This window comes from Typha angustifolia, chromosome 15, assembly GCF_048772165.1.
Source record: "Typha angustifolia cultivar Huaian chromosome 15, ASM4877216v1, whole genome shotgun sequence".
NCBI lineage: Eukaryota > Viridiplantae > Streptophyta > Magnoliopsida > Poales > Typhaceae > Typha > Typha angustifolia.
In genome coordinates this window covers 6597309-6622653 of record NC_133253.1, presented here as the reverse complement: position 1 = coordinate 6622653, position 25345 = coordinate 6597309, and the positions used below count along the sequence as shown (strand labels likewise).

Genomic DNA, 25345 nt, shown 5'->3' with positions numbered 1-25345 from the left:
GAGAATAACGTTACCAGAAATACATGCTGAGGATGGAACACTTGAATTAGGTTGCACAACTAACAATGAAATATAATTCAAGCCAACCTTAGAAAAACGATCTCACAAAGGAAATAGAAACGTTGCAGAATAAATAACCACCAAAATAACAAAAACCTGCAATTGGAAAGAAAAAATCTACACCGCTAAGAGGGAGGATTACAAGATTGCCACACATCAGTCGGGCTGTGCAAATATATGTAATTACTAGAGAACTGCTGCTAAAAGTCTCATTTGAATTCCAAACTTGGAGAGCATAATTCACAGTACTGAATTAAAAGGGTTGGCTTGCATTGAAATATCTTCTACAAATTAAAATGATAGATCTATAACAGTTGCACATTTCAACCATACCAGAAAAACTGCAAAATTTGACAACAAAATAATACCAAAATTTGGTAAGGCAATTCGTCCACCTCCAGCCAAAGTTTCAAATGACAAATTTTAGAAACACATGATTAAGCAGTTGCAGTTGCACCAGCAGCAGCAAGACGCTTCCGAGCCTCTTCGATGATGCTGAGCTTAATACCCTTGCCCTTGGGAAGGGATACCCATGGTTTTGTCCCTTTACCTATGGTGAACACATTGCCGAGGCGAGTGGCGAACTCATGACCAGTGGAGTCTTGGACGTGGATTGTCTCAAAGCTACCCTTGTGCTTCTCCCTGTTCTTAATTACACCAACACGTCCAGTGTTTCTTCCACCAGTCACCATCACAACATTCCCGACGTCAAATTTGATGAAGTCCACAATCTTGTTAGTCTCTAAGTCGATCTTGATGGTGTCATTGGCTTTAATGAGAGGATCAGGATAGCGAATTGTACGCCCATCATAGGTATTGAGATAAGGAATGCCCTTTTGGCCAAATTGAACAGATCGGACCTTGCAGAGCTTGAACTGCATGCAAACAAATTATTTTTGAAGATATCAAAGGCAACATCACTTGTAAATCTATCTGTCCGACATTCACAGATGTGGACATATCATGGCAACAAGACAAGTGCAAGTTGGTGACTAATAGAAAGATAAAAAATAGGAAAGGGAGAACACAACCAAATTACTATCAATTTATGCAGCAAGTGCGAAGTGATTGCTCGCTCATAAGCTCTAAATTCATTTCCTCAAGAAGCAAGCATTGCTAGGTCTAATAACACCAATAGGAAATGAGTTTTAGGTGGCAACAGTGGTTGCTCAAGTGGGGTCAGTAATTTAGGTGGTGACCATAGTGGCTTTCTTTTTGTTCTTTCTTATTCTTTACCTTGAGTGGAGGGGATCATAAGGGAACCAGAAACCACAGAGATGTTGACCACTACAGCAATAAAACTGATTGCCTTACCGGGGAACAATGATTAAACATTTACACACCTTAGCCTCTTCATCCCTGATCGAGTGGAGACGGAAGCGCCCCTTGGTGTCATATAGAAGTCGGAAGTTCTCGTTGGTCTTGGGAATTGAGACAACATCTGCAGATAAGAGAATAGTATTTATAGCATAAATCTTCCAATTCAAGTAGCTAGAACATAATATGTTTGTCGAACATAAGCTCCCAGATATTTCAGATATCACTTCAGAAATGTTTTGTTAGAAGTGCCAGAAAAAGTGCTTGCCAGATAATAATATTCATACCCATGAATCCAGCAGGATAGGTCTTGTCAGTCCTGACTTTTCCATCAACCATTACATGGCGTTGCATCAAGATTGAAATAACTTCACGATAAGTGAGAGCATATTTCAACTTGTTTCTGAGGATAAGGATCAAAGGCAAGCATTCTCTTGCTTTATGGGGACCAGAAGAGGGTTTAGGAGCCTAGAGGATACACGGACCAGACAGTAAGAGCAAGAGAATGGAAAAGCAATTGTGTAGCTATAGAATTAGACAGAAATAAATCCTTACAAATGCACCACCAAGCTTATCAAGCATCCAATGCTTCGGGGCATTGAGCCTCTTCAGATGTTTCTTCAAACCCCTAGCCTGAAGTAAAGAAAAGTAGTTTAAAGTTTAGCTCACGGCAAAGAATGATGTTTGAATTTACTACTACTTAGCAATTAAAAAAAAGAAGATAATGATGATTTATCCATTTGAAATGACAAACTTGGAGAAGAAAAAAATATGGTTGATGTCCTGCCTCCAAACACCTTTTAAAACTAGTCCATTTCTTAGAACAGTAAAAGCAAATGAAATATTGGTTGGACCAATTCAGTGCTATTTATTAAAAGTAGCAGATGTGTTTCCTGCCTAATATATTGAGGAAAAAAGCTAAAGCAAGCAAAGCAGAGGGAAGGAAGTAAGACTGACAATAGAGGGAATAGAAAACATTCCATGCTTTATGAATTATGATGTTCTGAAGAACTAGATCTGATTGTATAAGCATATTAACAGGTAATAGAAACAAGTTCCGCTATGAAAAATATAAACTCTAGTTAGAATCAGCAAAGAAAACCACAATACTGCCATGAAGAGTAGTTGGCACGCATTAAACTTGTGAACACTTAGAAACTCTCACAATCCACACAAGCTTTCCATACTTCCACTTAATATCACTAACAACAAAATCATATGTAGTCATGTATAAATCCCTATTCAAGTATTCTCATCTTCTTTCTAAACCAATATTTAAACTATCAAGTTTTATTATCTAATCAGCAATAAAAACAGTAAAGAAGACCATAGTGCATCTAGGACTTCATGCTACAACTACATGGAAATCAAGCCCAGAAAGAAATATGATCCCAGATTCAGCTCATCGTGGACCAAAGGTTAAAAGCTCCAAACAGACATATGATCCGGAACACGTTCATCCTCAAACAAACCTTAAACATGTCAAGCAACAGATCAGGAAAAAAAAATGTATCAAACTTGTGCATTACCAGAATCCACAAATACAATATATTTTTGCATTGGATCGACATATGGCATGTTTATATCACAAAAAAAAAACCATATCTCTTAATTTAGTGCAGTATCCAACACTCTTTATTTCATAAAAGGTGAGTACTTCACATTGTTTCATTTATGAAACAAAGCTTAGCAACCGTATAACTAAATTTATAACAATGCCATGAAAAGACTCATGTCAGACACTCAAGCCAAACTCCAAGAAATCTTATCCAGATCAGAATGCGTCCCCCTGGCTCAGCCAACCGAGCTTTAAAAACCACAGAAGTTGACTTCTAAAACCTACGCAAAACAACAGATCTGGTCGAATCCCACCTTCTTCCCTTATCGTAGCTCAACAGTAACGATGTGCAAGCGCCATCAAGAAGTGAAAGAAGAGTAGGAACATCGAGTAACAAAATCAAACCCAAAACGAACCAACAGGTACATCGTTTGGCAAAGAGATCAAAACACTAAACAAACTAAAACTTTGCCTAACTATCTCAAAGCTAAATGCTTTCAGAGACAGTAGAGGGATCGAAACGAACCATATTTCCTCTTTAGATCTCGCCCTTCTTCGCCTTTTTGCGAAGAGCTCCGGCTTCAGCTAAGTAACCGGACCAAAACCTCGCACTCGTGATGGCGATGAGAGGCCAAACCTAGAAGAGCTAGGGTTTTTATCTTATGGCGTCGAACGCCGATGGAGTCAAATAAATACCTAGATCTTCTACTGTTGGATGATAGCTGAACGGTCCGGATTACTTTCACTCATTTTGACGAGATTGGCCTACTGACCCAATTGCATTATATCGCTCTTAAATGGGTTAACTAGGGCTTGCCCCAACATTTTCTCCTCGGCAAATAATTCAATAAGAACTATTAATTTTTAATTTTTATAAATAAAATTAATTGAAAGTATCGATCATATGAATCGAAAGTATTGATAATTTTTATAAATTATAAGAATAAATTAGTCATATTTTATTTCTCTTTCTTAGCTATCTATTTTTTTTTATAAAATATAAAAATAATAATAAATTTGTATCGAATTATTACTCTTTTTTTTTCTTTCACTTCGAAGGCGTTTGTGGAATAATTTTTAAACTTGATTAGCTATGCATATTTATTAAATTTATATAAGAAAGCTAATAATTACACTTAATATTAAGAAAGTTAATAATTATATTTAATATGATATAAAATGTATAAAATTTAGGAGATAAAAAGTATGAACTTATAAAACCTGAGATCATTAACTTTGCCACCTCTAAGGTTTATCTTGTTGTTTAAGGAGATGAATCGAGGAGGGCGAGTTGGTGCTAAGGACACCACTTTCAGGTATGTGTACAGATGCTAAAGGATATCTCATCTAATGACACTTTGGTTATATAACGAGTTGTAAGGAAGAGATTTTCATACGAGGAGATCTTAGTCTTTCGTTAAATTGACATTTTAGTCTTTTATCCTTTTTAAAATTTATCTATATAAAAACTTGTTATGTTATTATTTAAAATTGATGAACATTTAGAGATTTTTAAGATTATCTATTTTATTTTATTTTATTCTTTTGTTGGCGGATTCGAACCGACCGTTAGGTGAATTTTGTAGATTTATCTTTCATCTTCTTCTTCTTCGGTGATACTATCGTTCTGCATCGACTAAATGGAGGAGCTAAAAACAACTTAAAAGGCAGTTCATTAATTCAAAACAACTGAAAAAAACTCAGCTATAATACCATTTAAGAAAATTAATTCAAAATTCTCATTGATTAGAGAAAACAAAAAATAATAAATGTCATGTTACCCTCCAAATTTCTACAAAATACAGCTACATGTGACACAAAGAAGCACATATCTGATATCTCTTAAGAAACTTATATACTGTTACAAATAAATGGAGAACTCCAACACTGTTAGAACCACTATTATTGTATGAATTAGATGGCAAAAGAAGAATCACATGATCCTTGGTATATTCATGCTGTTAAAGCTTAGACTGACTAAAAATTGGAGGGCATGTTGCCCCAATTTGGTCTCTTTTACAAGTTTGACAATAAATAGATAAACTTTTGCTTGTGTTCTTTCTACACCTATTATCTTTGCTACTGCCAGGAGTTATGTCAACTCCTAAAGCTCCAAGTCATAGAGTATCAACCTCTTATCCAGTACATTCTTTTGATCACTGACAACTGCAGCAAGCTGACTGAGAACCTCATTAATCATCTCAGCTTGGGGATGAACCCTGGAGTCCACAACAAAGACATGAATCTCCTTCTCCACCTCAACCCAACTCATCCCTGTGTCCTTCTTCACCCCCATCTCCTTCATCTTCTTTATTATTCCAGCTCTTTCTTCCCATCTCCCTTCAGATGAATAGATGTTAGCTAACAATACATAAGCTGCAGAGCATTCTGGTGCAACGAGAAGCAACTGCTCCGCTGCATATTTCCCTATCTCCACATTACCATGAATGCTACAAGCGCCAAGCAAGGCCTGCCAAAGGAGCGGATCAGTCTTTGTGGGCAATTCTTCTATGATTCTTCTTGCATCATCCAAAAGGCCAGCTCGGCCGAGCAAGTCTACTATACTAGCATAATGCTCTATCCTGGGTTCGATCCCATGGTCTGACGACATTGAATTCAAGATCTCTATGCCCTTTTCAGTTGATCCTACATGGCTGCATGCATGAATCAATGATAAAAATGTAACATCGCTAGGCTTTATGCCTTCTTCTTTCATTGATTCATAGAGTTGAAAAACTTCCATTGCATGACCATGGCGTGCAAAGGCCGCGATCAGAGAATTCCATGAGACAGAATTCTTAGAGACCATCTGATTGAAAACTTTGATGGAATCCCTCAGCTCACCACACTTGGAATACATGTTGATGAGACCATTGCACACAAAGATATTTGATCCAAAGCACTTCTTCACAGCCAATGAGTGGATTTGTCTGCCAAGAGCAAATGGTGCAGAGACACCAAATGCTCCTAAAACAGCTGAGACCATATTTGCATCTATCCAAATACCTGCTCCCACCATTTCAGCAAAAAGTTCAACTGCTCTCTCCTCTGATCCATTCTGCGCGAAACCCACAAGAATCACAGTAAGTGAAATGCCATCAGGTTCTCTGCAAGATCGAAATATCCGAAGTGCGTCGTCCATCAAGCAACACTTAGAGTACATATCCATGAGGGAGCCTTCAACACACAAATCTTGCTCGAAACCAGATTTCACTACAAGCCCATGAATTTGCTGCCCTTCCTCAATGGCTAACAATCCAGAACAAGCCTGCAGGGAGCTTGAGTAGGTCAACGAGTTAGCTTCCACCATAAATCGCATCTCCTGGAACAACACCAAGCTCTCTTTCCATAACCGACTCTGAGCCAAGCCTGAAACCATTGCTGTCCAAGTGATCACATTTCTCTCGAAGAACCCATCAAAAACTTTCTTTGCTGAAGTAGGACACCCACATCTAAAGTAAGCAGTTATAAGAGCATTCCCTACAGGAACTTCCCGTTCATACCCATTCGAAACTATCAAAGCGTGCATCATTCCGCACACATAAAGGAGCTCCTTTTCTGCACATATGGACAAAATTGTCGTCAAAGTCGCATGATCAAATGGGCACATGTCAAAATGGCACATCCGTCTAAAGTAGCCAAACGCCCGCTCAAACTCTCCCTTCATCGAGCAACCCGAAATGATTGAATTCCAAGAGACAGAGTCTCTAACACGCATTTCATCGAACACCTTGGTTGCATCACATAATTTGTGACATTTGCAGTACATGGAGATGAGGGCATTCCAGACAACCATGACATCGCGATGATTTGTGTGGCTTCCAAAGTTCAGATCGTTGGCATTTTTGACGATTGCAGCATGAAGGGATGATCCGAGTCGATAGTTGTTTTCTCTACCGCAAAGGGAGAGAACAGAACTAAGATAGGCACAGTTGAGAGGCAGTGCAACATTTCTCATTTCCTCATTGGACTTAGTTTTGCTTTCATCTCAGCTGCTTATTTTATTGTTGTCTGCATGACAATGAGAAAGAAATAGATTTAGGGTAAATTTCAAAATGAAGTGCCTAAAATCAAACTGCCATCTTGAATTTTATCTTTATCACTTTGCCCACAAAATTTTCATCCAAATCAAGAAAAAAGATATCAAACTTGTGCATAACCGAAATCCACAAATACAATATACTTTTGCATTGAATCGACATATGGCGTGTTTATGACAAAAAAGAAATCTTAATTTAATGAAGCATCCCAAACTCTTTATTTGATAAAAGGTGAGCACTTCACATTGTTCAATTTATAAAACAAAAGGTTCGCAAGAAGTGGATTCGACGCCATCAAGAAGTGAACGAAGAATAGTAACAAAATCGAACCCAAAGTTCAGCTGGAGAAGAACTAGCAGGTACATCGCTTGGCAAAGAGATCAAAACACTAAACAAACTAAAACTTTCCCCAGCTATCCCAAACCTAAATGCTTTCAGAAAGAGTAGAGGGATCGAACGTCGATGGAGTCAACCAAATATCTAGATCTTCTGCTGTCGGATGATAGCTGAACTATATCGCTCTCAAATGGCTTAACTACTTTTGTGCTTTAGCCCGAGAGTTTCACTTCTACTCTTTCACTTGGGGTGGCGTTTGGGTGGGGAATAATTGTTAAACTAGTTTAAATGTGCATATTTGTTAAATTTATATAAAAAAGTTTACATCAATTTAGATTGTTATAATATTTAAGCTGTAAATTAATATAATAATTATAATTGATGTGATATGAAAAATAGTAAATTTAAGAGATATTTGACAATGGATAGGTGAACATTATTGTTTAATTATTACATTATTATAAACCTCACTAGAATAAGCCCTAATAGTTAGGTCCTTTTGTTGGGATGTCTTGGTCCTATGTTTTTATGTTCGAATCTTTTCCGATTAGACAACTATGATCTGAATTTAGTGCGAGCCAGTTTCATGCATTTCAGTTCGAATATGTTATCTGATACGAAATCCAATCTGAATCGAGTCGGGTCACAGTTAATCCGCACAGCTCTTTTCTCCCTCTTTTCTCGTCTCAGTCGTGCATATCTGCGGAATGGATCGATGACGTAGGTTCCCAGCCAATGCTTGTAACTAAAATTATTGAAGCATTTTTCTATTAATCCTTGCTCCCTCTCTTCCCGACTCCCCTGACTATTGTGGAGGGATTTTAAACTTACGATCTCTATGAACAACTGACTGAATTCGATCATTAAGTTACAGCTTACACTGGTCGAATATTAATAGCTACTCTTGGAGCCAGGGCCTAATCAAGAAAGCAACTAGAGTTTTGAGCAAGAGTTCTGACCAAACTAGATCTATTTTTAAATCTATTGACTAAAATAGATATTACCTAAAGTTAAATACCAAAATAAATTTATTTATTTTACTGTAACACTTCCTACAATGCTCAACGGTTGAATATATTACTTATCTAAAAATAAAACGTTAAAAATATCAGCTTAAATAGTACTGCTACCTTTGGAATCTTGTTAAGTTTTAAACACGTCTTAGCTGAGTATCTATCATTATGTAATCAGATCAAGAAGTTTCCAAGGCACAAGACGCGACGAAAAATAATGAAGTCTTAGAAACCCTCAAACATGCTTAAAAGTTGGATAAGAGGAAATACTACTCTACGAAAGAATTTGAAATTCCAAACTAAGATTGAAAAGAGATCTATGGTTCCAGGTCATGCATTGCCTGATATTTTGAATCAGATGCATCTATGGCTACAGTTATCCATAATTTCTTTTCAAGTGTGATTTAAGAATGATTTCTACTGCTGTCGGGCTTCAACTTTCTTCTTCTGCCAAAGCCTGTCCAAAGCACTGTCAGCATCACCCTGTAAAGACAAAAAAATAGAAGCTGCTGGTCAATAGAAAAAACGCAATTAAGCATTAGCACAAAAAGGAGATAAGTGTTAAGTACTGTCCCCCGATCGGCAAATACATCAACTTATCAAGAACAGACTAAGAATATAAGGATCTAGGTTTTGAGATAAGTACTGTCCTGAGATAGAGGTCTCTCCTTCAGGGATCATTGAGTATATTCCACCTCCAAGGTTCAACTCATTGTTTAAAGAGATGAACAAATCAAGGAGGGAAAGAGATTTTTAAGGAGATAAAACCATGTTGTTTAAAGGGTTAGGTGGAGGCCAAACTTTATAGGATCACTCCCCGAAGTTGTGGATAACTAGGGACATCACACATGCAACATAAAGAAAACTTCCAATATAATAGGAGTCCAATTAACCCTTTTTGCCCAAAACTTCCTCCCTCAAGACTCATAAAGAAAAACTCATCCCCATGTCATAATCTCTCACTATTCACTATTACTTTTTAGTCTTCAACAAATATAGAAGACTGGCTTAGATGTGATGCTTTGCCGCTGAATCCTGATACAAATGGGAGTGAAGGAAGTCTCAAGGCTCAGTTGACACTATTCTTTTTTTGCTTATTAGAGACAACATATTGTCTCAACAGTCTAGTAATATATGTACAAAAAAATGGCTCCAAGAAGAAAATGTTTGAATAGCAATAGAGAATGTCTGGCTAAAAAGAGAAACATCATAGATCCAAACAATTAACTATTACCAAGCTAAGAACAAAAAACATTCAACTAATTTCCTGATGTTTTCACTGAAGCTGTTCAAACGGGCCTAGGTCAACTAAATGGTAGGCTTACAACAATTGGGGCTTGTAAGAACCACATCTAATAAACTGTATAAATAGAAGTATAAGCTTCTTAGAGGTTGGGGCCAGTAACTGGAAGTATGGAGTGCATCCAATTGTTGATTTCTCATTACAAAAGATTATTAGACTGAAAATTAGGAAGTTTTTTATAGCCTCCAACTTTTTTCTTGATATCTCTTATGTATCTACCTCATCTGGCTGTGCAATATAGGTACTGGGGTATGGTGTTGTGTCCAAGTCCATGGAGCAGTTAAGAATATCACCAAAATATGACAAAAGGGACGCCAATACTACAAATAGGGGACAAACAATGTTATGCACAATTGTTGGGAGAACAAAATAAGAAAGTCTTGCCCCAGAGCATCAAAAGATCATATGATTTGCGCAAAGGATGAGCACATAAGGATGATTAGGCAGAAAACTTGTCTGATTATCTTTTGCATGAGAAAAGGTAACTAGAAGCCAACGTTCTAATAGATGATAGACAAAGGGACAAGACCTAGCGTTGTCAATCTGGCTCATTGTTACAAACTAACTAGTGGTCGGCTCAAAATTTTGTTCAAGATCAACTTGCTCATTTAATAAATGAGCTGAATACAAGCCAAAATTTGAGCTCAAGCAAAATTTAGCTTACTCACATTCGGCTGAATATAGCTCAAATATATTCACTCAAATCTAACAATTGAAAATTTTTTCCTAGTCAATGGGTATTCTAATTGTTAGATTGACATTTAATAGTTAGATCTTTAGTTTCATACATATATTAATTTAGTCCTAGCCAGTTGAACTGAGCTTTGTATGAGCTTGACTTAGCTCACCAAGCCAAATGAGTTGAACACGAGCTAGGATTTTAGCTTGGCCCGTGTTCAAGTTTGATAAATTGAATTCTGAGCCGAACATAAGCAACGCCAAGGTTACCCGTGTCCACTCGCTGACAAGGGGGTTACCCAGCACCTAGGGGCTAGGCGAACGTCTAAAACTAAGGTGGTCATAGGATGCAATGAACATTAAGATATTTCTATATTCCACAGGAAATCTTGTTGTTGCTTCATACATAGAGGCAATGGTCATCGTTGCTGCTGCAAGAGTAGTAGGAACAACCTTCTAGCTCTTGCATGTAGCAGTTGTCATTACTAATCCTTACAAGTATAGAACAGACAGGGAGAAAGGATGAGAAAAATAAAAACTATGGCAAAATCACCAATTTAATAGGAACCAGGAACCCCTTACAACTTGAATGACTAGTAGTTTTGGGGATCAAGTTAAGAATAGTACTTTATACTTAATACCTGTACTAGAATAGTTAACAAGTTCATAAACCGCATAATCACCTAGCATCTAATGCTCGACTTACTGCTTAGGTGCCCACTTAACCACCTATGCGAGAGCCTAGACTCAACCTACCTCGCGAACCAGCCTAAAACAGATGGAGTGACATAGTGGCCATCCCACCTAAGGGGGCTGCCTACACGACCACCTTGATCGTTTTTAAAACACTGACTAGAAGCACAAATCTCCTGAAGCATCATAAGAGCTATAAGGAAGGCGACAAGGAAGTATTCTGAAAGTATGGAGAAAAGAGGAATATATTTATAAATGAAAATATTTGCAAGACCTTATAGCACAGAGAAATTCCAATGTTGAGAAAAAACTATCAGATAATATGAGCTAGTATCCTCCACCATAAGAAAATTTACTTAATAAGAATCAAAGGCAAAAAGGTTCCTCTGCAACTTAGAATATTTATACAGGTGAAGCATTGCTCAAGGATAGCAAGATAAGGTAGATACTGCTACTAAGCTACACAAAACTATAACACCAAAATAGTATTACACAGACCTGAGCGCGAATGAAGCCACAGAGAGCAAAGGTACTGAACTGGCCCACATAAACACCATTCTCGTCTACATGCCCAACATTGATCTGAACTGAGGCATGGTCCTTTGCTGTAATGAGCCTGTTCGTAGCAGAACTGCAGGGAGTGATATCAAAAAAGATGAGACCATCATAAACTTCAAACAATAAATAAGTGGTGCAATTCCGAACCACAACAGAAATACTTTACGTACCATTTCCTGGGGATATAGAGATCCATCATCTGACCCTCTTCGTTCTGCATTTTGGCGGCTGATTGCAAATCGGAGACAATAATCACAAAATAACCTGGAGGGACAGGTAGCACTGCATAAAAAGTCAATATCAAGCCAAAATGTTTTATTAAAAAGCATATTCTAAACATTACTCCGAAGAAGAAGCGGGCATTATTAACATTTAATAGCTACGCAAACCTTACGATATCCTTGTATAGATCAACATGTTTTCCTACAACATTTGAACTTTTTACAGGGGCTTTAAACTAACAAAGAAAATGATCGATCTCTTAAGCTCGATGGCACACTAACCGTCGTATCAAAACTTCAAAATTTTAACAAAATTATTCCAGAAACAATTGGCCAGCGGTGTACAGAACACAGATTCGAAACAAAGAGGTTAATATCGATACGACATACACTAGAATTACGGCAAAACTAGCACGCAATTAAGAAATTAGATAGATCTACAATACGAAGGGAAAAAGGGTGGAAGAAATCGACGCTAGAGTTTGAGAGACGATAGAGTACCTTACGGCTCGCAGTCTCCGATGAGTTAATGAGAGAGAGATAGAGAGGGGGAAGGCTTTGGAGCTCGTATTTATAGCGAGCTACTTCTCAAAACCCTAGTTGCAAGCCCAACTCTGACTCGGTTTGATCCCGGCCCGGCCCATTTAGTCGTGTCTCGGACTCTCGGGGTTACGTTATTGGATTCGGATATGGTTCCCTACTGTTTGCTAAGACCCGTAACTCGTTGAAACCAAAAGAGCTAAATAGCTAATGACCATATATATACGGCGGACATTTCGAAGACGTTCCCCGCGAAGACATGAGAGAAGATCCTCGCAATTCTCAGCTGCACAAAATTTGTACAATCGTGCACTTGGCATCATGTTATTGGCAGACGTATATCTAAATCCATAAGAAATTTGCCAATAATCCTTTTTTGGTCCACACTCTCCTACTTGGATTTATAAACCCCATCTCATCACCTTCTCTTCCACCTCTTTGTTTCCTCGATCTCTTCCCCCCTATCTAATTCCCCTCTCCAGATCCGTTGCTCCCATGGAATGCGCTACGCTTCTCCGTTCGATTCGAGGTATTTTTCTCCGTTACGCACGATCTATTGATTAGATCTTGTTTGCGCACGAACTTGCTACATTTGCTAAGTCTAAGATCTTGGTTTGGATTTGTTCCGAGATCATAAGAGATTGAACTATTGGATGCTCATCAGTGTCTTTGTAGATTTGTTTGTTCGTTTTGGTTGTGGATCGGCAAGGTTTGTAATATAAGAGGTCAACAGTGTTTAGTAGTTAAATGCATCTCCGTGATAAATTTAGAGAGGTCTGGAATGAGAAAGATATATTGACTCTGCCAGAGAAACATTGATTCGGAAGATTGTTTCGAATTTAGTAGTGTTGCTATCATAAATCAAATATCTCAGATCTCTCAGCGTATTAGGTTTTTCCATCTCTTTACCACTTTATAAAAGTGCCACATAAAAAATTAGGGTGTCCTGATGTATAAGTTGAGGGACAAAGTCTTAGAAGTTAGAATAGAACATGATTAGTACCTGATAAGATCAGTCAGGCATTGATTAGTTGGCGACAGCATACATGGTTATAGGTTTCATATACTTTTCAAGCTGATAGAGTTCATTTACAGTAGCTAACATTCTTATAATCTCATTCACTGAGCAGTTGACCACCGAGAGGTTGTTTGACTGGAAAATAGTTGCCTCATAATCAGCTATGATTAAAAGTTGTTATGACTTAATGGCTTAGAGTTTTGAAGACTAAAGACTATAATGTGCTTCTTGGTAAGTTGGTTTTGTTCCAACAAATAGTGGAATAGAGACGTTATGTTGCCACCTTTCACATAATAAGTGCAATATAGCAAACTGGTTTCTTTCGAAAGAGATGCATCTAGTGCTATCATTATGATCAGGCAAGATACCTGTACCTTAATCTGTAGCTAAAGTTTAGGCTTTTTCTTCTATACCTGAGGTTATAGTGATTAACTCACACTGCTTTTGCTTAGTTCGCAGAAAAATGATCTTGAATTAATTTGCAATATGACTTTCTTAGGTTCTTTGGCGATGACTGAATCTTTAAAGCCTTGTCTGGAGAAGACTGTTCCAGCCCACGTTTGCAATGTCGCAAGTAAAGCACATACATTTTGTGGAGCTTCGGTTGTAAGGTTGGGCCGAAAAGAATCATTACTACCATACCTAAGGGCCTCACAGAATTCGTCAGCTTTGACATCTAATGGTTTGTTAATTATTTTGTTTAATTAAATTTTATTTCCTTTCATCTTTTTCTTGGTATTGGTACATACTTACTATGCAATTTGTCATTTGAGTTAGAATAGATTTTGATTTCATCTTCTACTTCTCTCTTAAATCATTAAATATTTATTTGGCAATAATTACATGTAGAGCATTTTTGAGTTTTTGAGCGGTATTATTCAACTCATTGAATTACCCACTCATCCAAGAGTTCTTTTTTCTTCTAAATGATTGAATATTGAGGAAAACTGCAGCCAAACTAATATTTATGGAGTAAGCTGAAACTGTGGAGTAAAATTAATAACACGGAGAAAGTGATATGAAAAAACATGCTCTGAAGGAAGATTGGCTGCGTTTCTGAAATCATTCAGATTGGAGCAAACTAAGATTTGGACAAAGGAATGTAGGACAGTAGGTGATGAGGCTATCCCCCAAACTTTTTGGCCTATATGTTACATCATCGTCACTGCTCTTTCTTTTTTTGAACAGAAAGTGTACATCATTTTGAAGGATAAAATAATGATTGTTTAATGGTATCACTGAATAGTAACTGATGTCAAGCATTATGTTTGTTTTGCACGATCTTATCAAGTAGCATTTCTTTCGACTTATATAACTTATGTCAATCAATAGCCTTTTAATTTTCTAGTATTTAGTTTACACAATCTAGTCTTTGTTCAAATTGCATTTGTTGACAAGAATGAGGCCGAATTCTATAGCTTCTCAAAAAATAGATGCATGAAGCCATGAATCTCACCATATACAGTAGGTTCTTTTTCAATAGCTTGTAATCATATTTTAGGCTGCTTGCAATTTTCTTAAATTCTCTTGTATAGCTTATTAATTACTCAAGATGCAAGATAGTTATAATTGGTGTCTCGAATTCTCAATGCATTGCCAGAATTTTTATTGCTTCTTTTGTGCACCTATCAAATTTAGCATACTGAGGTGTCTCTTCTGGATGCAGCAGTTAACAAGAAATCAGAAGGGCTACTAGAGAAACAAAGTATGCAGAAATCAACATTTCCCAATGGCTTTGAGGTTAAATAATTAAATTTGTTACTTGTAATTTGCTTTCCTTCACACACTTTTCTCTGCATACTTGTGTCTTGAACTCTTGATCCCATCTGTTTCCCCAATTAAGATGTGAACTGGGATTTAAGTTATATTTGAGGTTTAAATTCATTTAGACTTGAGAGAATGAAAGATGACCTGAAAGGTAGCAATGTACTTATTGGGATATATAAAGAATGAAATCAAACATTTGGTAACATACCATTTGATTTGTTTCATATAGTCCATTATAATATATTTGCTGTGTAGACGGAATCTTAATCATTAATCGTAGGTCTTTGGATCCATTGGGAGTAGAATTTGTGAGACATCTCCATTACAAGCGTCGTATCAATACTTCATTCAGCTAGATTATGTTTTCCTATGAAGATTATTAATTTTAAGTGATAAGAAGAAAAGATTAGGGTCTTACGGACCTATCTTTATCATGAAAAGGAATCACCAACTATTTTTATATATCTTATTTGTATTCAGGCAGCTGTAATTATTAATTTATTATTAGTCAATAGTTAGGTGCTACAGAGAGAGGGTTGGGTCTTGGGAGGAGTGCCCCCCCCCCCCCCCCCCCTCCCCCTCTTTCGCTTGAATAATAACTTTTCTTTCTGAAATACAATCCATTATTTTAGAATAATAGATAAACATCAAACTTCTCATTTTAAAATATAAACACTATTCATCAAAATTTTATCGTATACCGTACATTACTTAATTACTAATTTACCTTTAATATATATCCCATCAACCTACTTTATATTAAATTAAAGAGTATTCATAAGAATTCAGAAAAAATAAAACATATTTTTTTTTATCTTTTTCTTTACTTTATATCACATCAAAGGTAATTATTATACTTTTATTTTAAAACACAAATAAACATAAAAATAGTTATTTCTGAAATAAAGATCTTATTTTAAGAATAACAACAATGAATACTTATTGTAGAATTGACCTTATTCCTAAAATAAATGATGCCTTAAGCTTTTCTATTTTGTTCATGTAATAATCTATTATAAGACATGACAAATAATTTGTTGTTGTAACTACAGGCATTACTCTCAGAAGTTTGTGATGAAACCAGTGTAGCAGAGGTTAAATTAAAGGTAATTACTGCTTCCATATGAGAAAATAGGTCTTCTTTTATTAGAAAATGTATAGTACTATTAGTACCATTATGTGCATGTCAATATGGTCTGTGCTAGCAGTTTACTTTTGATAGTAATTTAAGCATGAACTCTTAAGGAGAAATGAAGAATAATACAATACATTATTGGTAGATGTTCTAGAGATATTTCCATGAACATTTCATTGAATCCATTCAAGTTATGGACGAGGTCACCTGCTCTTAGTATTGGTTAACTTGTTGCACAAGTGGGCAAGAGACTAGTATTTTTTGTTTTTTTCTTCTTTCTCCTATCCATTCTATTGTTGTAGGGTTTTAGCTTATTATCATCCTATTCTGCCTTCTGGTCATTGGAATCCAAGTGATTGCAACACGTCAATTTCTTAGGTGAACCTTAGAAGAAGTTTTGGTTCAGAGGCTTGCTAAAATGTTCAAAATGTTCTTAGCTAACTACTTCACAAGCTGATTGCTGAAACCTGTTTGTTGATTCATAGTTTCATACTGCACACATAACTATTAATTCTGGATGTCTTAGTTCTCTCCTTTTCTTTTCATCTTAATCAATTTTGACCTTGCGCGTAAAGTGCCTTGCAGTAAATAAAGTTATCCTCCATAACATTAATTATACTTTTTGCTGCCCTAGGCAATTAAATAACAGATTTCTGTCTCATAATCTATTTTTGAGAATGTATCAAGTTTTCCTTGCAAAAATATGTTGGTCATACTTTTCACAATTGTTCAGGTTGGCAACTTTGAATTGCATCTAAAAAGGGATACAGGAATTCCCAAGGCGTCACTTCCTACTAATCCTATTGTCTCACCCACTACAGCACCACCAATTCCAAGTGAACCAATGAATGAGGCAACTCCTGCTGCCCAAACAGCTGTGCCATCAAAGTCCCCTGCTGCAGCAACCAATTCTTTCATAAATGTTTCTTCTGCAAAAGCATCAAAGCTTGCAGAGCTAGAGGCTTCTGGATCAAATGCATATGTTATAGTATCGTCTCCTACGGTATGAACCGATGAATGACCGTGTATGTGGTTGCCTTGATTTTAGATCGATAAATTATAGAATTATTTGCTCCTACTATCAGGTTGGTACATTCCGGAGGGGAAGAACATTGAAAGGAAAGAAGCTACCTCCAAGTTGTAAAGAGGTGACACAATGACACAATCTCTCGCTACTTTTTGCAATAATTGATGTACCTGTGAAATTTTTATCAGGGAAGGTACTCTAACCAGTAACCACTACACTTGAACTTGAATAATAATGGAATTTTTTTTTAATAAAAACAGGGTGACCTTATTAAGGAAGGGCAGACCATTGGTTTCCTCGATCAGTTTGGCACTGAGCTTCCTGTTAAAGTAAGTGTATCTTTCTATTCAGATATATATATATATATATATATATATATATATATATATATATATATATATATATATTGACGTGCTCTCATGTAATATTGGCTTTATCTTGAGCAGTCAGACAAAGCTGGAGAAGTTCTCAAAGTCCTGTGCAAAGATGGAGGTAATACCACTTGCAAGTGAATTGTCTTCTCTGTATCACATCACAATCATGATAATATGCATATATAGATACATCCTGCTGAAGATGTTCTTTGCCAGATGGAATAGATGTTCCATTTGCAACATAATAATAATTTAACTGCCAATCATTTTAACCTCCTTGACTTGCAATTTGCAGAAGCAGTCGGCTATGGAGATCCACTTGTTGCAGTCTTGCCATCATTCCATGGGATAGAGTGAGTTGTTTATTCAAGCTAATTGCTTCTTTCTCAGAGCTTTTCATTGTTTGGCTCGGGTCAAGACCCTCGCAATATTAGCTATACTGACTGATGTAATCAGTATACGATTTTGCAAAAGAAAATTGTTAATTGACTGCTTGCTGGAAGATGAAATGCTATAATTTGATGTCGGCCTCAATTATTACGCTGAGCCGCTTGTGGTTTATTAGTCCAAGGCAGATCATATTTCTATTAGGTTGCCCTTGAATTGTAGGTGAATTCTTCTGTTTGTTTATTGCAACACTTTAGGTAAGAACGTTCTCACGAAAGGGTAGAGCATAAAAAAACAGGAGATGTTTGACCTGAATTATTATCATTGTATAAATTTATTATCCCTTTCTCATTTATCTCTTCACTTAAATATTAGTCATCTTTACTGATTCTGAGAGGATCTCTCATATATCTCTTCTTTTAAATATTTTTATCTCATCTAAGGCTGGAATTCTCTTTTTTTAGCTAGTAAATTCTGCAAAAGAATTTTTTAAAAAAATAAGCCCTCACTATTTTTTTTACGGTGGGAGCTTATAATTCCATATTATCCCACAATGCATAATTATTTTATATAAAATGTAGGTTATATTTTTGCAATGTGGGCTTAAATTCAAATTATTTTATAATGCATAGTTATTTTACATAAAATGAGAGGTTATTTTCTATAGTGTAGATTTATAATCTCATATTATCTCACAGTACATGATTATTTTTTTGTGCAGGGTTATTTTACACAAAATGTAGAATTATTTTTTTATAGTGTGGGCTTATAACTTTGTATTTGTCTTCTTATTTTCTCTTAGTGCATAGTTATTTTACATAGAGTGAATAATAACTCTATTTTACTCTGGGTTATTTTCTCATAATGTAGATATATGGAGTATTTTAAGTTCACAGTTGTAATAAAAAATATTATAATTTAAGGTAAATATATATTATTACCATTACTTCCATCCAATTAAAGATATTTTTATTATTTAGTACAAAACATGGTGAATTCTTAATACAAATTTATTATTCTTTAATATTAATTTTATATCACATTAAATATAATTATTAATTTTTATACTAATATTAAATTAAATATTATATACTAGCATTAGTTCTCTTTTTCTTATATTAAAAATTAGAATAGTAATACTTATTTTAACCTTATTCCACGAGTATACATGGCGGAAACGTATACGAGCAGCTAAACATATGGATGGATCTCACAGCCTCATTCTTGTTGTTATCTATTGCTATTATTATTTTTTCAGGTCAGAAACTAATTTACCATTTAGTATAACAATAAAAATACAATATAACCGATTAATCAGCTATAACACCTATTTTAAATGATCAAAGAAGTATATGATATAACGAGTGATTTCGAATTATGAGTACTTTTGAATTCGAATTCCATCGATGTCTATTTAACTAGAACACTTACTAAATTCTCATTTCTCTCTCTCTCTCTCAATTTTTTCTTAAAATTAAAAAAAAAAGGCTATAACACAACCATCACTTCCCTAATTAACGTAAAGTACCGCAAATCAAGAAGAAAACTTTCAAGATAACCAGTTCGATTTGCCAATATAAATGGATTGAAAGGAATGACTTGTCTGCTGTTCCAGATATACATGTCAATTTATCAATAAATGTATGCTTTAGAATTGACAAAAGGAGAGAATTTTCTTCCAGCAGCTTAAGCTCACACTAGCTGCACCACAGCAGTAACTCGCAAGGCTCCACCCTGTAGGAGATCTGCAAGCTCATCAAATAGCAGCGCAGTGCGCCAACCCCACCCCTTCGGAGCTTTAGGTAGAAGCGTGCCGGCCTGCTTAAAGCTTCCAAACACCATAACTTCCCTCTTTGATGGACAAATTAACTGTGAACAGCAATTATCGGGATGGGTTCATGTACTTGTAACTTGTAAATATGGCACCAACAACTAACAGCAGGACCAAAAGAAACAAAATAAAAAGGGTCATGAGAAGTAATTTACCTGGTAGCGGGCTGTCACCTTCTCTCGAGAATCTATGTACATTTGCACCTGAGAAAAGAAAAGTTAGTAGATAGAACATCAAGGATGATTACCATAGCATATGAACTGACCTTCCTTAAGGAATCAGTCATCTCGGCCTTGCGTCTGTGGAGAAACAATCCTGCATAGCAATTGTTTCAAAGAAGTGGATTAGTTTCTTCCTTCCAGTTATTCTACTTATAATGATGTAATTACTTAAAATGCTCCAGTACGATTATATTCAGAGGACAAATTACCAAGTGTGCGACGTCCTTGAGGGTCTTCATCATTAAATGCCTGAACACTCACCTATAACAGACTCAAGCTTTTTAGTATTGACATCAGAAAGAAAAAAGATATTCCTGCAGAAACAGACGAGCAAACTTACAAACCTTCCACAGTGAACCTGCATAGAAGACTTCTGGAGAATGTTTAACTTGGCCATCAGTAAGCCTGTGCACATCTTCAAATTCCACCCTAATTTCAGGAGAGATTATCAACTTAGTCACTACTATAATCATTTTACCAAGGAAGTGCCTTGCACATCTTTTTTATTTTTTTTATACCTAATTAAGTTCACTTTCCAAAAAGACCAAGATTAAGAAATAAAACCAACTAATCAGTTTCGGAGTTTAGCCTCAAACCAAACAAACCCTAAAGAAATAACAGAAAAGTGAACACTATATCCTTTCAGAAGTTATCAAAGGATGGTCAGATTAATATCGACCAATAACTGAAAAGATGGGTGTACTCATGATATATGTCCCTATGCCTTGTGCCAGAGTTATCATTCTCTCAGCATGGCATGCGCCGATTGTTACAGGCAATCCCTACAGTTAATACTTGGATAAAGTTCATCTTGAACACCAACCATGCTACTTTTAAAAAGCTAAGTTATCAGGATGTGGCAGAAAATTTTATCCAACATGATGGTTATGGAAGCAAAGGTATCAACCTAGCCTAGACCACCCAATTAAATATTAGGGACTTCCTTGCGTGATTTATGCAGGATAGTATCATCAAGAAACTTAATAGGTCAAAAAGAAGAGTGAAATTTTACCCAAAGCGAAATGGAGGGAAGTGACGTAGTGGTGTTTTCATATCCAAGGATATGGACGAACCCTCAGAACTTTCCCAATCAAGTCCAAGAGCATGTTCCTGTGGTTCTAGCATCTGTACTGAAATCCCAGCAGAAGCACTCGAAACAGAGGCAGCCCCACCATATCTACTTTGCAGATCTGGTTCATAGACTCTTGCTGTTTGCTCATTGTTAACATGAACAGAATTGTTACCGTGGCTAAGACCAACCAATGCAGTTAGGCCATCTCCTGAAATTTCACCATTAAGATCAACTCTAGGTTCTGATTCATCATTAGCAACTGACTGCTGGCAATTTCTGTTTCCTGTCCCAAATGGAACACGGGAGAAAACATAGCGTGTTGGTGGCCAAGCTGTACCAGACACGTATGTGGTACCTCGCCCTATGCCTGCGAGTCCATCAATTGCCCCTCTCACGTGAACACGCACAGGTCCAAATAAACCACTCCCATCACCTTGTGCCTCTGCAAGGTAAATGTTACCAATATTGCCAGAAGTAACATTTCTATCATGCTCCTGCCTGTAATAGCCCCTTGGACTGCCTCCATGTGAATATCCATACGCCTGTCTACAAGCACATATATTACTTGTAAGACAGCAATTTCTGCAAGTATCAGCACCTACTGCTTGCACTCTGTGACATAGAAGCATCTGCATGAACAGATAAAATGCTTTAGACATTATATCCTCCTAACCTCAAATTCTAGCCACAAAATTTACAAGTGTTTCGCATGGAAATCCTTACCTGTAGCCAAAGACCATCGTTGACAGCTTTGCATGGAAATCCTAATTCTTCTAGTTGCTTCCTAACATTTAGAAGTGCCTCAAAGGACATATTAGAGTAGAGGAGAGAACCACCTTCAAATATATTCACAAATGCATCATATTCATCACCATTTACACAAGGGTTTCCCGTGGAACTTTTAATTTGTCTCCTACCTACTATCCTGCCACCCCATGTTGGCATGCTGCATCTTCCCCAATCATTAGGCATGGCTTCATTTATAAACCTGCTCGTTGAGGAGCAGTCCCTAGACTGATCCCCAGGGATCCAGGTATTACTGTTCAAATGGTAGCATGTGCTTTCTCCTGCTGGTCCTTCAGTAGCAGTATCATTATCCCTTGCTCTGATTGTCTCAACACCAATCTGTGGTTCAGCATAAGAACAGGATGCTCTTACTGAATTTGTGTCAGCTAAAGAAGTCAATGTGATGGGTTTCTCCATTTTGAGCACATATTGTGAATCTTGCACTGGTTTAGAGCAAGTTGTTTCTTGCACTTGTACTGGTTTGGAATGAGCAACGGATGCCTCAAAGTCTACCACATAATCTGGAAGCTCATCTCGAGTATTTTGAGCACTTTTATGTCCTAAGTTCTCTTCCCCAGCATGTGCTGCCTCCGAAATGGCACATTTTGCAAGTAGTGTGCATAATGCTAGTTCAAACCTTCCAATAATTGAAGATTGAGGAATTATGGTCACGAGTTATGGGAACAGATTGCAGGTTAATGGTATGTTACATACCGTTTCTCCTCATTAGGTACCCATAGTTCATCTGATGTAAGGAGCGCATGCAAAGTTTGAGAAGAAAGTTTTGGGAGAACCTACATTCAAAATCATATTTGGAGTAACAGCCAGTTTCTCTCATAGTAAAAAAGGAAAGGAAATCAAATCTACAATATTAGACTACTTCTTGCAGAGTGTGTAAAAGATCGCGATGACTTCCTAACTGAGGTGGAAAAAAAATGCTTTTATATGCTATTTATTTAACATAAGAAATTAGCATAAATAATGTAATTTCACATATCATATATATATATATATATATATATATATATATATATATATATATAGTTTGGCTACACAATTTATGTCAAGGATTGGAATCGTTGCATGATGTAGATCAACATAGAACATAGTGAAACATTATTTGGCTGGTCTAGTAAAGATCTTAGCCATTAATTTCATCACAATCTGCACGTAAAATAATTTTCTTCAGAAAGATTTTATTGCCTTTAGTATGAATTCAAGAGAACCTCAGGTCAACCACCTAGTATCGACAATTGTGCCCCCTTAAAATGCACTTATGCACTCTGCCACCTAATATTGAGTTACTATGAAATAACTTACTACGAATGTTGGTCCCCTACTGAGCAGTGAGCTCATTAGACACTTCCAACATTTCAATGCAAAAGTTTCTACTCAACTATCTCCATACTTCATCATAAGGCTTTCAAACGAGCATGTGTGCATTGAACACAAAGGGCAGATGTTATTCCCTCGAGAGGATCAGATCCTAAGTACTATGGAGGATGTTAAGAGAAAATTAAAGGACTAGTTGTAATTGAGTTGTGTTTGTAGTACTATTTAACATAGAATCCTAGCAAGAATATCATGTACATGAGTCACAGAAATTGACATGATCCTCATGCATTCTACATGCCTCTCTTAATTCCATGGTGGCACTTTGACAAAGGTAACCCCAGCAAGCATTTCGAACACGTTCTCCATGAATACCGTAATCTTGGCTTTCTGCAAACACCTAACAATGAAAGCAAATGTAATCAGACTAAAAGTACCCTGAGATTTCATTTCATCAAAGCAGGCAAGAAATTTTCCAAGTAATTGGAATTTACCTGGTATTGCAAAAAGTTTGATATCCACAGCTCAGAAATGATAAAGTCTGTGCAAATCGCACATAAATGCTACAAGAAAATCCTATTAGGAATCTAAAATAATAGAATGACAAATATATAATCGAGAGTTCACTAAATAAAAAATTTCAGAAACCTGAAGGTCAAGAAAAGAAGCAGCAGCAAGAACACGGAATGCATTGCTATCATTTAGCTTGGGTTGGTGTCCATATAGATAAGCCAAAGCTATAGAAATCGCCTCTGAGTTAACATTAGCATCATCTATATGCAAGACTACAGTCGGCGCTCCAGCCTCCTTCCAAGGACCATGGAGCATATTCCTGCCAATTGATCACAAAATTCCGGATCAGAGAATTGTTTGCCACTGTTCATGACATCAAAGATATACTCTCTTTAACAGAATAAAAACACTAGATTTGCCATATTACGGGATAATCATTAGCACTGCCTATGACAAAGCATTTAGGACTTCCCGATACTGGTTTTTTCTTTGTGTACTTCATATTTCTTTACAAAGAAGAGTAAAAAGGGAGTGTTGAGGCAATGATAAAAGGAGAATTGAGGAAAAGCAGGTGGTCGGGAAGTGTATTAACCTAATTTTCCATGTCCACTATCCCAAATAAAAACAGATTTGCATGCTACTATCCTAAAGTTCCATTTTTCCCAACCAGAAGCTTCCTAACACAAGGTCGCTACTTGATTGATCAATTAACAAAAAGCAATATAATGGTGAACTTTTCAAGGTGATCAAACAAGCAAATCCATGCAAATCACATTGACGAACAGATCATGGAATGCAATTTCCTCGCAGATTGCCCCCAAAATAAAAGAATCACATTTTCCAATTAAGCCCATCCAAACTTCCAAAAATGAAAAATCAACAACTCCCTCAACCCAACTCGCCTGAAGTAGGAACTACGCGAAAGGATGAGGCGATGGAGGCGGTACGTGGAGCCCATCGCCTGCACCGCAACATCCGAGAAAGCGCCCGAGTTGAACCCCTCCGCCTGTATGTGCTCGCAGAGCGAGGCGAGGTTGCAATCGATAGCTCTGAGATCGCCTCCCCCTTCGCGATCGTCATCGGACGCCTGGGAAGGCTGCGGCGGGGGCGGGGGCGGGTCCGGCAGTGGCGGGACGGTGGGCATTCCTGCGGATCGCCGGCGGCCGGCAGGTAGGTGCCGCGGCCGTGGGGGGTGCGGAGGCGACGGTTCCAGCTCTATCTGCGGCGATACGTGTTGTGCTTCGGGGGAGATGGGAGCCATTAGGCGCTACACAAACCTTCTCCCTCTATAATCCACATATCTTTCTCTTCCTCCCTCTAGTGTCAGAGAGAGCGGTAGTGAAAGGAAGTTAGGGTTTTGACATAATTTAGAAGAGATGGGAGGTGTCGGAGGTAGGAGACGAATTAATCGGAGTGGGGTCGAAAATGGGAGGGGAAAGAGTCGGAATGGAAGGATGCGGACAAGAGAAGAGAGGGGGAGGAGGTTTTTCCCTTCTATTCTATTAATTTGTTAAACAAAATGGAATCTAAAATACTTAATATATTAATAGTCACCAGAATGTCAC

General features: G+C 37.0%; 5 protein-coding genes across 10 annotated transcripts; 1 reads left to right on the top strand and 4 right to left on the bottom strand.

Moving 5' to 3' along the window:
- Positions 1-309: 309 nt before the first annotated feature.
- LOC140779640 (small ribosomal subunit protein eS4z) lies at positions 310-3613 on the bottom strand. The gene is made up of 5 exons (XM_073124812.1): positions 3462-3613; positions 1933-2010; positions 1665-1845; positions 1404-1501; positions 310-935 (listed from the first exon to the last, which is right to left on the bottom strand). The coding sequence occupies exons 1-5, from the start codon at positions 3462-3464 to the stop codon at positions 498-500; spliced, it is 798 nt and encodes a 265-aa protein (XP_072980913.1). The 5' UTR covers positions 3465-3613; the 3' UTR covers positions 310-497.
- Positions 3614-4712: 1099 nt separating this feature from the next.
- Positions 4713-7560, bottom strand: LOC140776957 (pentatricopeptide repeat-containing protein At3g05340). 3 transcript variants are annotated; one of them, XM_073120827.1, is made up of 2 exons: positions 7306-7560; positions 4713-6946 (listed from the first exon to the last, which is right to left on the bottom strand). In XM_073120827.1, the coding sequence occupies exon 2, from the start codon at positions 6891-6893 to the stop codon at positions 5040-5042; it is 1854 nt and encodes a 617-aa protein (XP_072976928.1). In that variant the 5' UTR covers positions 6894-6946; positions 7306-7560; the 3' UTR covers positions 4713-5039. The 3 variants fall into 3 exon arrangements, with proteins under 3 accessions (XP_072976928.1, XP_072976929.1, XP_072976930.1); XM_073120828.1 differs by having other exon boundaries at positions 7400-7560; XM_073120829.1 differs by having other exon boundaries at positions 7449-7545.
- Positions 7561-8539: 979 nt separating this feature from the next.
- Positions 8540-12357, bottom strand: LOC140779747 (small ribosomal subunit protein eS21-like). Of its 2 annotated transcripts, none has more exons than XM_073124986.1 (4): positions 12279-12357; positions 11727-11838; positions 11497-11629; positions 8540-8807 (listed from the first exon to the last, which is right to left on the bottom strand). In XM_073124986.1, the coding sequence occupies exons 2-4, from the start codon at positions 11774-11776 to the stop codon at positions 8742-8744; spliced, it is 249 nt and encodes an 82-aa protein (XP_072981087.1). In that variant the 5' UTR covers positions 11777-11838; positions 12279-12357; the 3' UTR covers positions 8540-8741. The 2 variants fall into 2 exon arrangements, with proteins under 2 accessions (XP_072981087.1, XP_072981088.1); XM_073124987.1 differs by having other exon boundaries at positions 11727-11820; positions 12279-12339.
- A 330-nt stretch (positions 12358-12687) lies between these two features.
- On the top strand, positions 12688-18172 carry LOC140778196 (uncharacterized). Of its 3 annotated transcripts, none has more exons than XR_012107160.1 (9): positions 12688-12846; positions 13835-14017; positions 15002-15075; positions 16155-16208; positions 16971-17240; positions 17323-17385; positions 17525-17624; positions 17676-17756; positions 17934-17986. XR_012107160.1 is itself a non-coding variant. In XM_073122788.1 (9 exons), exons 1-9 carry the CDS (start codon positions 12813-12815, stop codon positions 17993-17995), a joined length of 852 nt encoding a protein of 283 aa, XP_072978889.1. In that variant the 5' UTR covers positions 12688-12812; the 3' UTR covers positions 17996-18172. The 3 variants fall into 3 exon arrangements, 2 of the variants coding, with proteins under 2 accessions (XP_072978889.1, XP_072978890.1); XM_073122788.1 differs by having other exon boundaries at positions 15005-15075; positions 17525-17593; positions 17711-17756; positions 17934-18172; XM_073122789.1 differs by having other exon boundaries at positions 12704-12846; positions 17525-17593; positions 17711-17756; positions 17934-18172.
- A 1396-nt stretch (positions 18173-19568) lies between these two features.
- On the bottom strand, positions 19569-25265 carry LOC140778091 (uncharacterized). The gene is made up of 12 exons (XM_073122637.1): positions 24683-25265; positions 23916-24099; positions 23762-23830; positions 23569-23667; positions 22650-22729; positions 21873-22572; positions 21090-21778; positions 20422-20506; positions 20287-20338; positions 20122-20171; positions 20012-20059; positions 19569-19894 (listed from the first exon to the last, which is right to left on the bottom strand). The coding sequence occupies exons 1-12, from the start codon at positions 25039-25041 to the stop codon at positions 19718-19720; spliced, it is 2592 nt and encodes an 863-aa protein (XP_072978738.1). The 5' UTR covers positions 25042-25265; the 3' UTR covers positions 19569-19717.
- Between the last annotated feature and the right edge of the window lie 80 nt (positions 25266-25345).

Coding starts and splice junctions, on each gene's coding strand:
- LOC140779640 (XM_073124812.1), bottom strand. Junction 1,846..1,932: donor ATAAGCTTGGTGGTGCATTT/GTAAGGATTTAT, acceptor TGTATCCTCTAG/GCTCCTAAACCCTCTTCTGG. Junction 1,502..1,664: donor CTATCCTGCTGGATTCATGG/GTATGAATATTA, acceptor TCTTATCTGCAG/ATGTTGTCTCAATTCCCAAG.
- LOC140776957 (XM_073120827.1), bottom strand. CDS start 6,893: ATGAGAAATGTTGCACTGCCTCTCAACTGTGCCTATCTTAGTTCTGTT.
- LOC140779747 (XM_073124986.1), bottom strand. CDS start 11,776: ATGCAGAACGAAGAGGGTCAGATGATGGATCTCTATATCCCCAGGAAA. Junction 11,630..11,726: donor CTCTATATCCCCAGGAAATG/GTACGTAAAGTA, acceptor CACTCCCTGCAG/TTCTGCTACGAACAGGCTCA. Junction 8,808..11,496: donor GTGGCTTCATTCGCGCTCAG/GTCTGTGTAATA, acceptor TTGTCTTTACAG/GGTGATGCTGACAGTGCTTT.
- LOC140778196 (XM_073122789.1), top strand. CDS start 12,813: ATGGAATGCGCTACGCTTCTCCGTTCGATTCGAG. Junction 12,847..13,834: donor GCTTCTCCGTTCGATTCGAG/GTATTTTTCTCC, acceptor TGACTTTCTTAG/GTTCTTTGGCGATGACTGAA. Junction 17,386..17,524: donor TACCTCCAAGTTGTAAAGAG/GTGACACAATGA, acceptor TAATAAAAACAG/GGTGACCTTATTAAGGAAGG.
- LOC140778091 (XM_073122637.1), bottom strand. CDS start 25,041: ATGGCTCCCATCTCCCCCGAAGCACAACACGTATCGCCGCAGATAGAG. Junction 21,779..21,872: donor ACGATGGTCTTTGGCTACAG/GTAAGGATTTCC, acceptor CTGTTCATGCAG/ATGCTTCTATGTCACAGAGT. Junction 20,507..21,089: donor TTCCCTCCATTTCGCTTTGG/GTAAAATTTCAC, acceptor TCCTGAAATTAG/GGTGGAATTTGAAGATGTGC.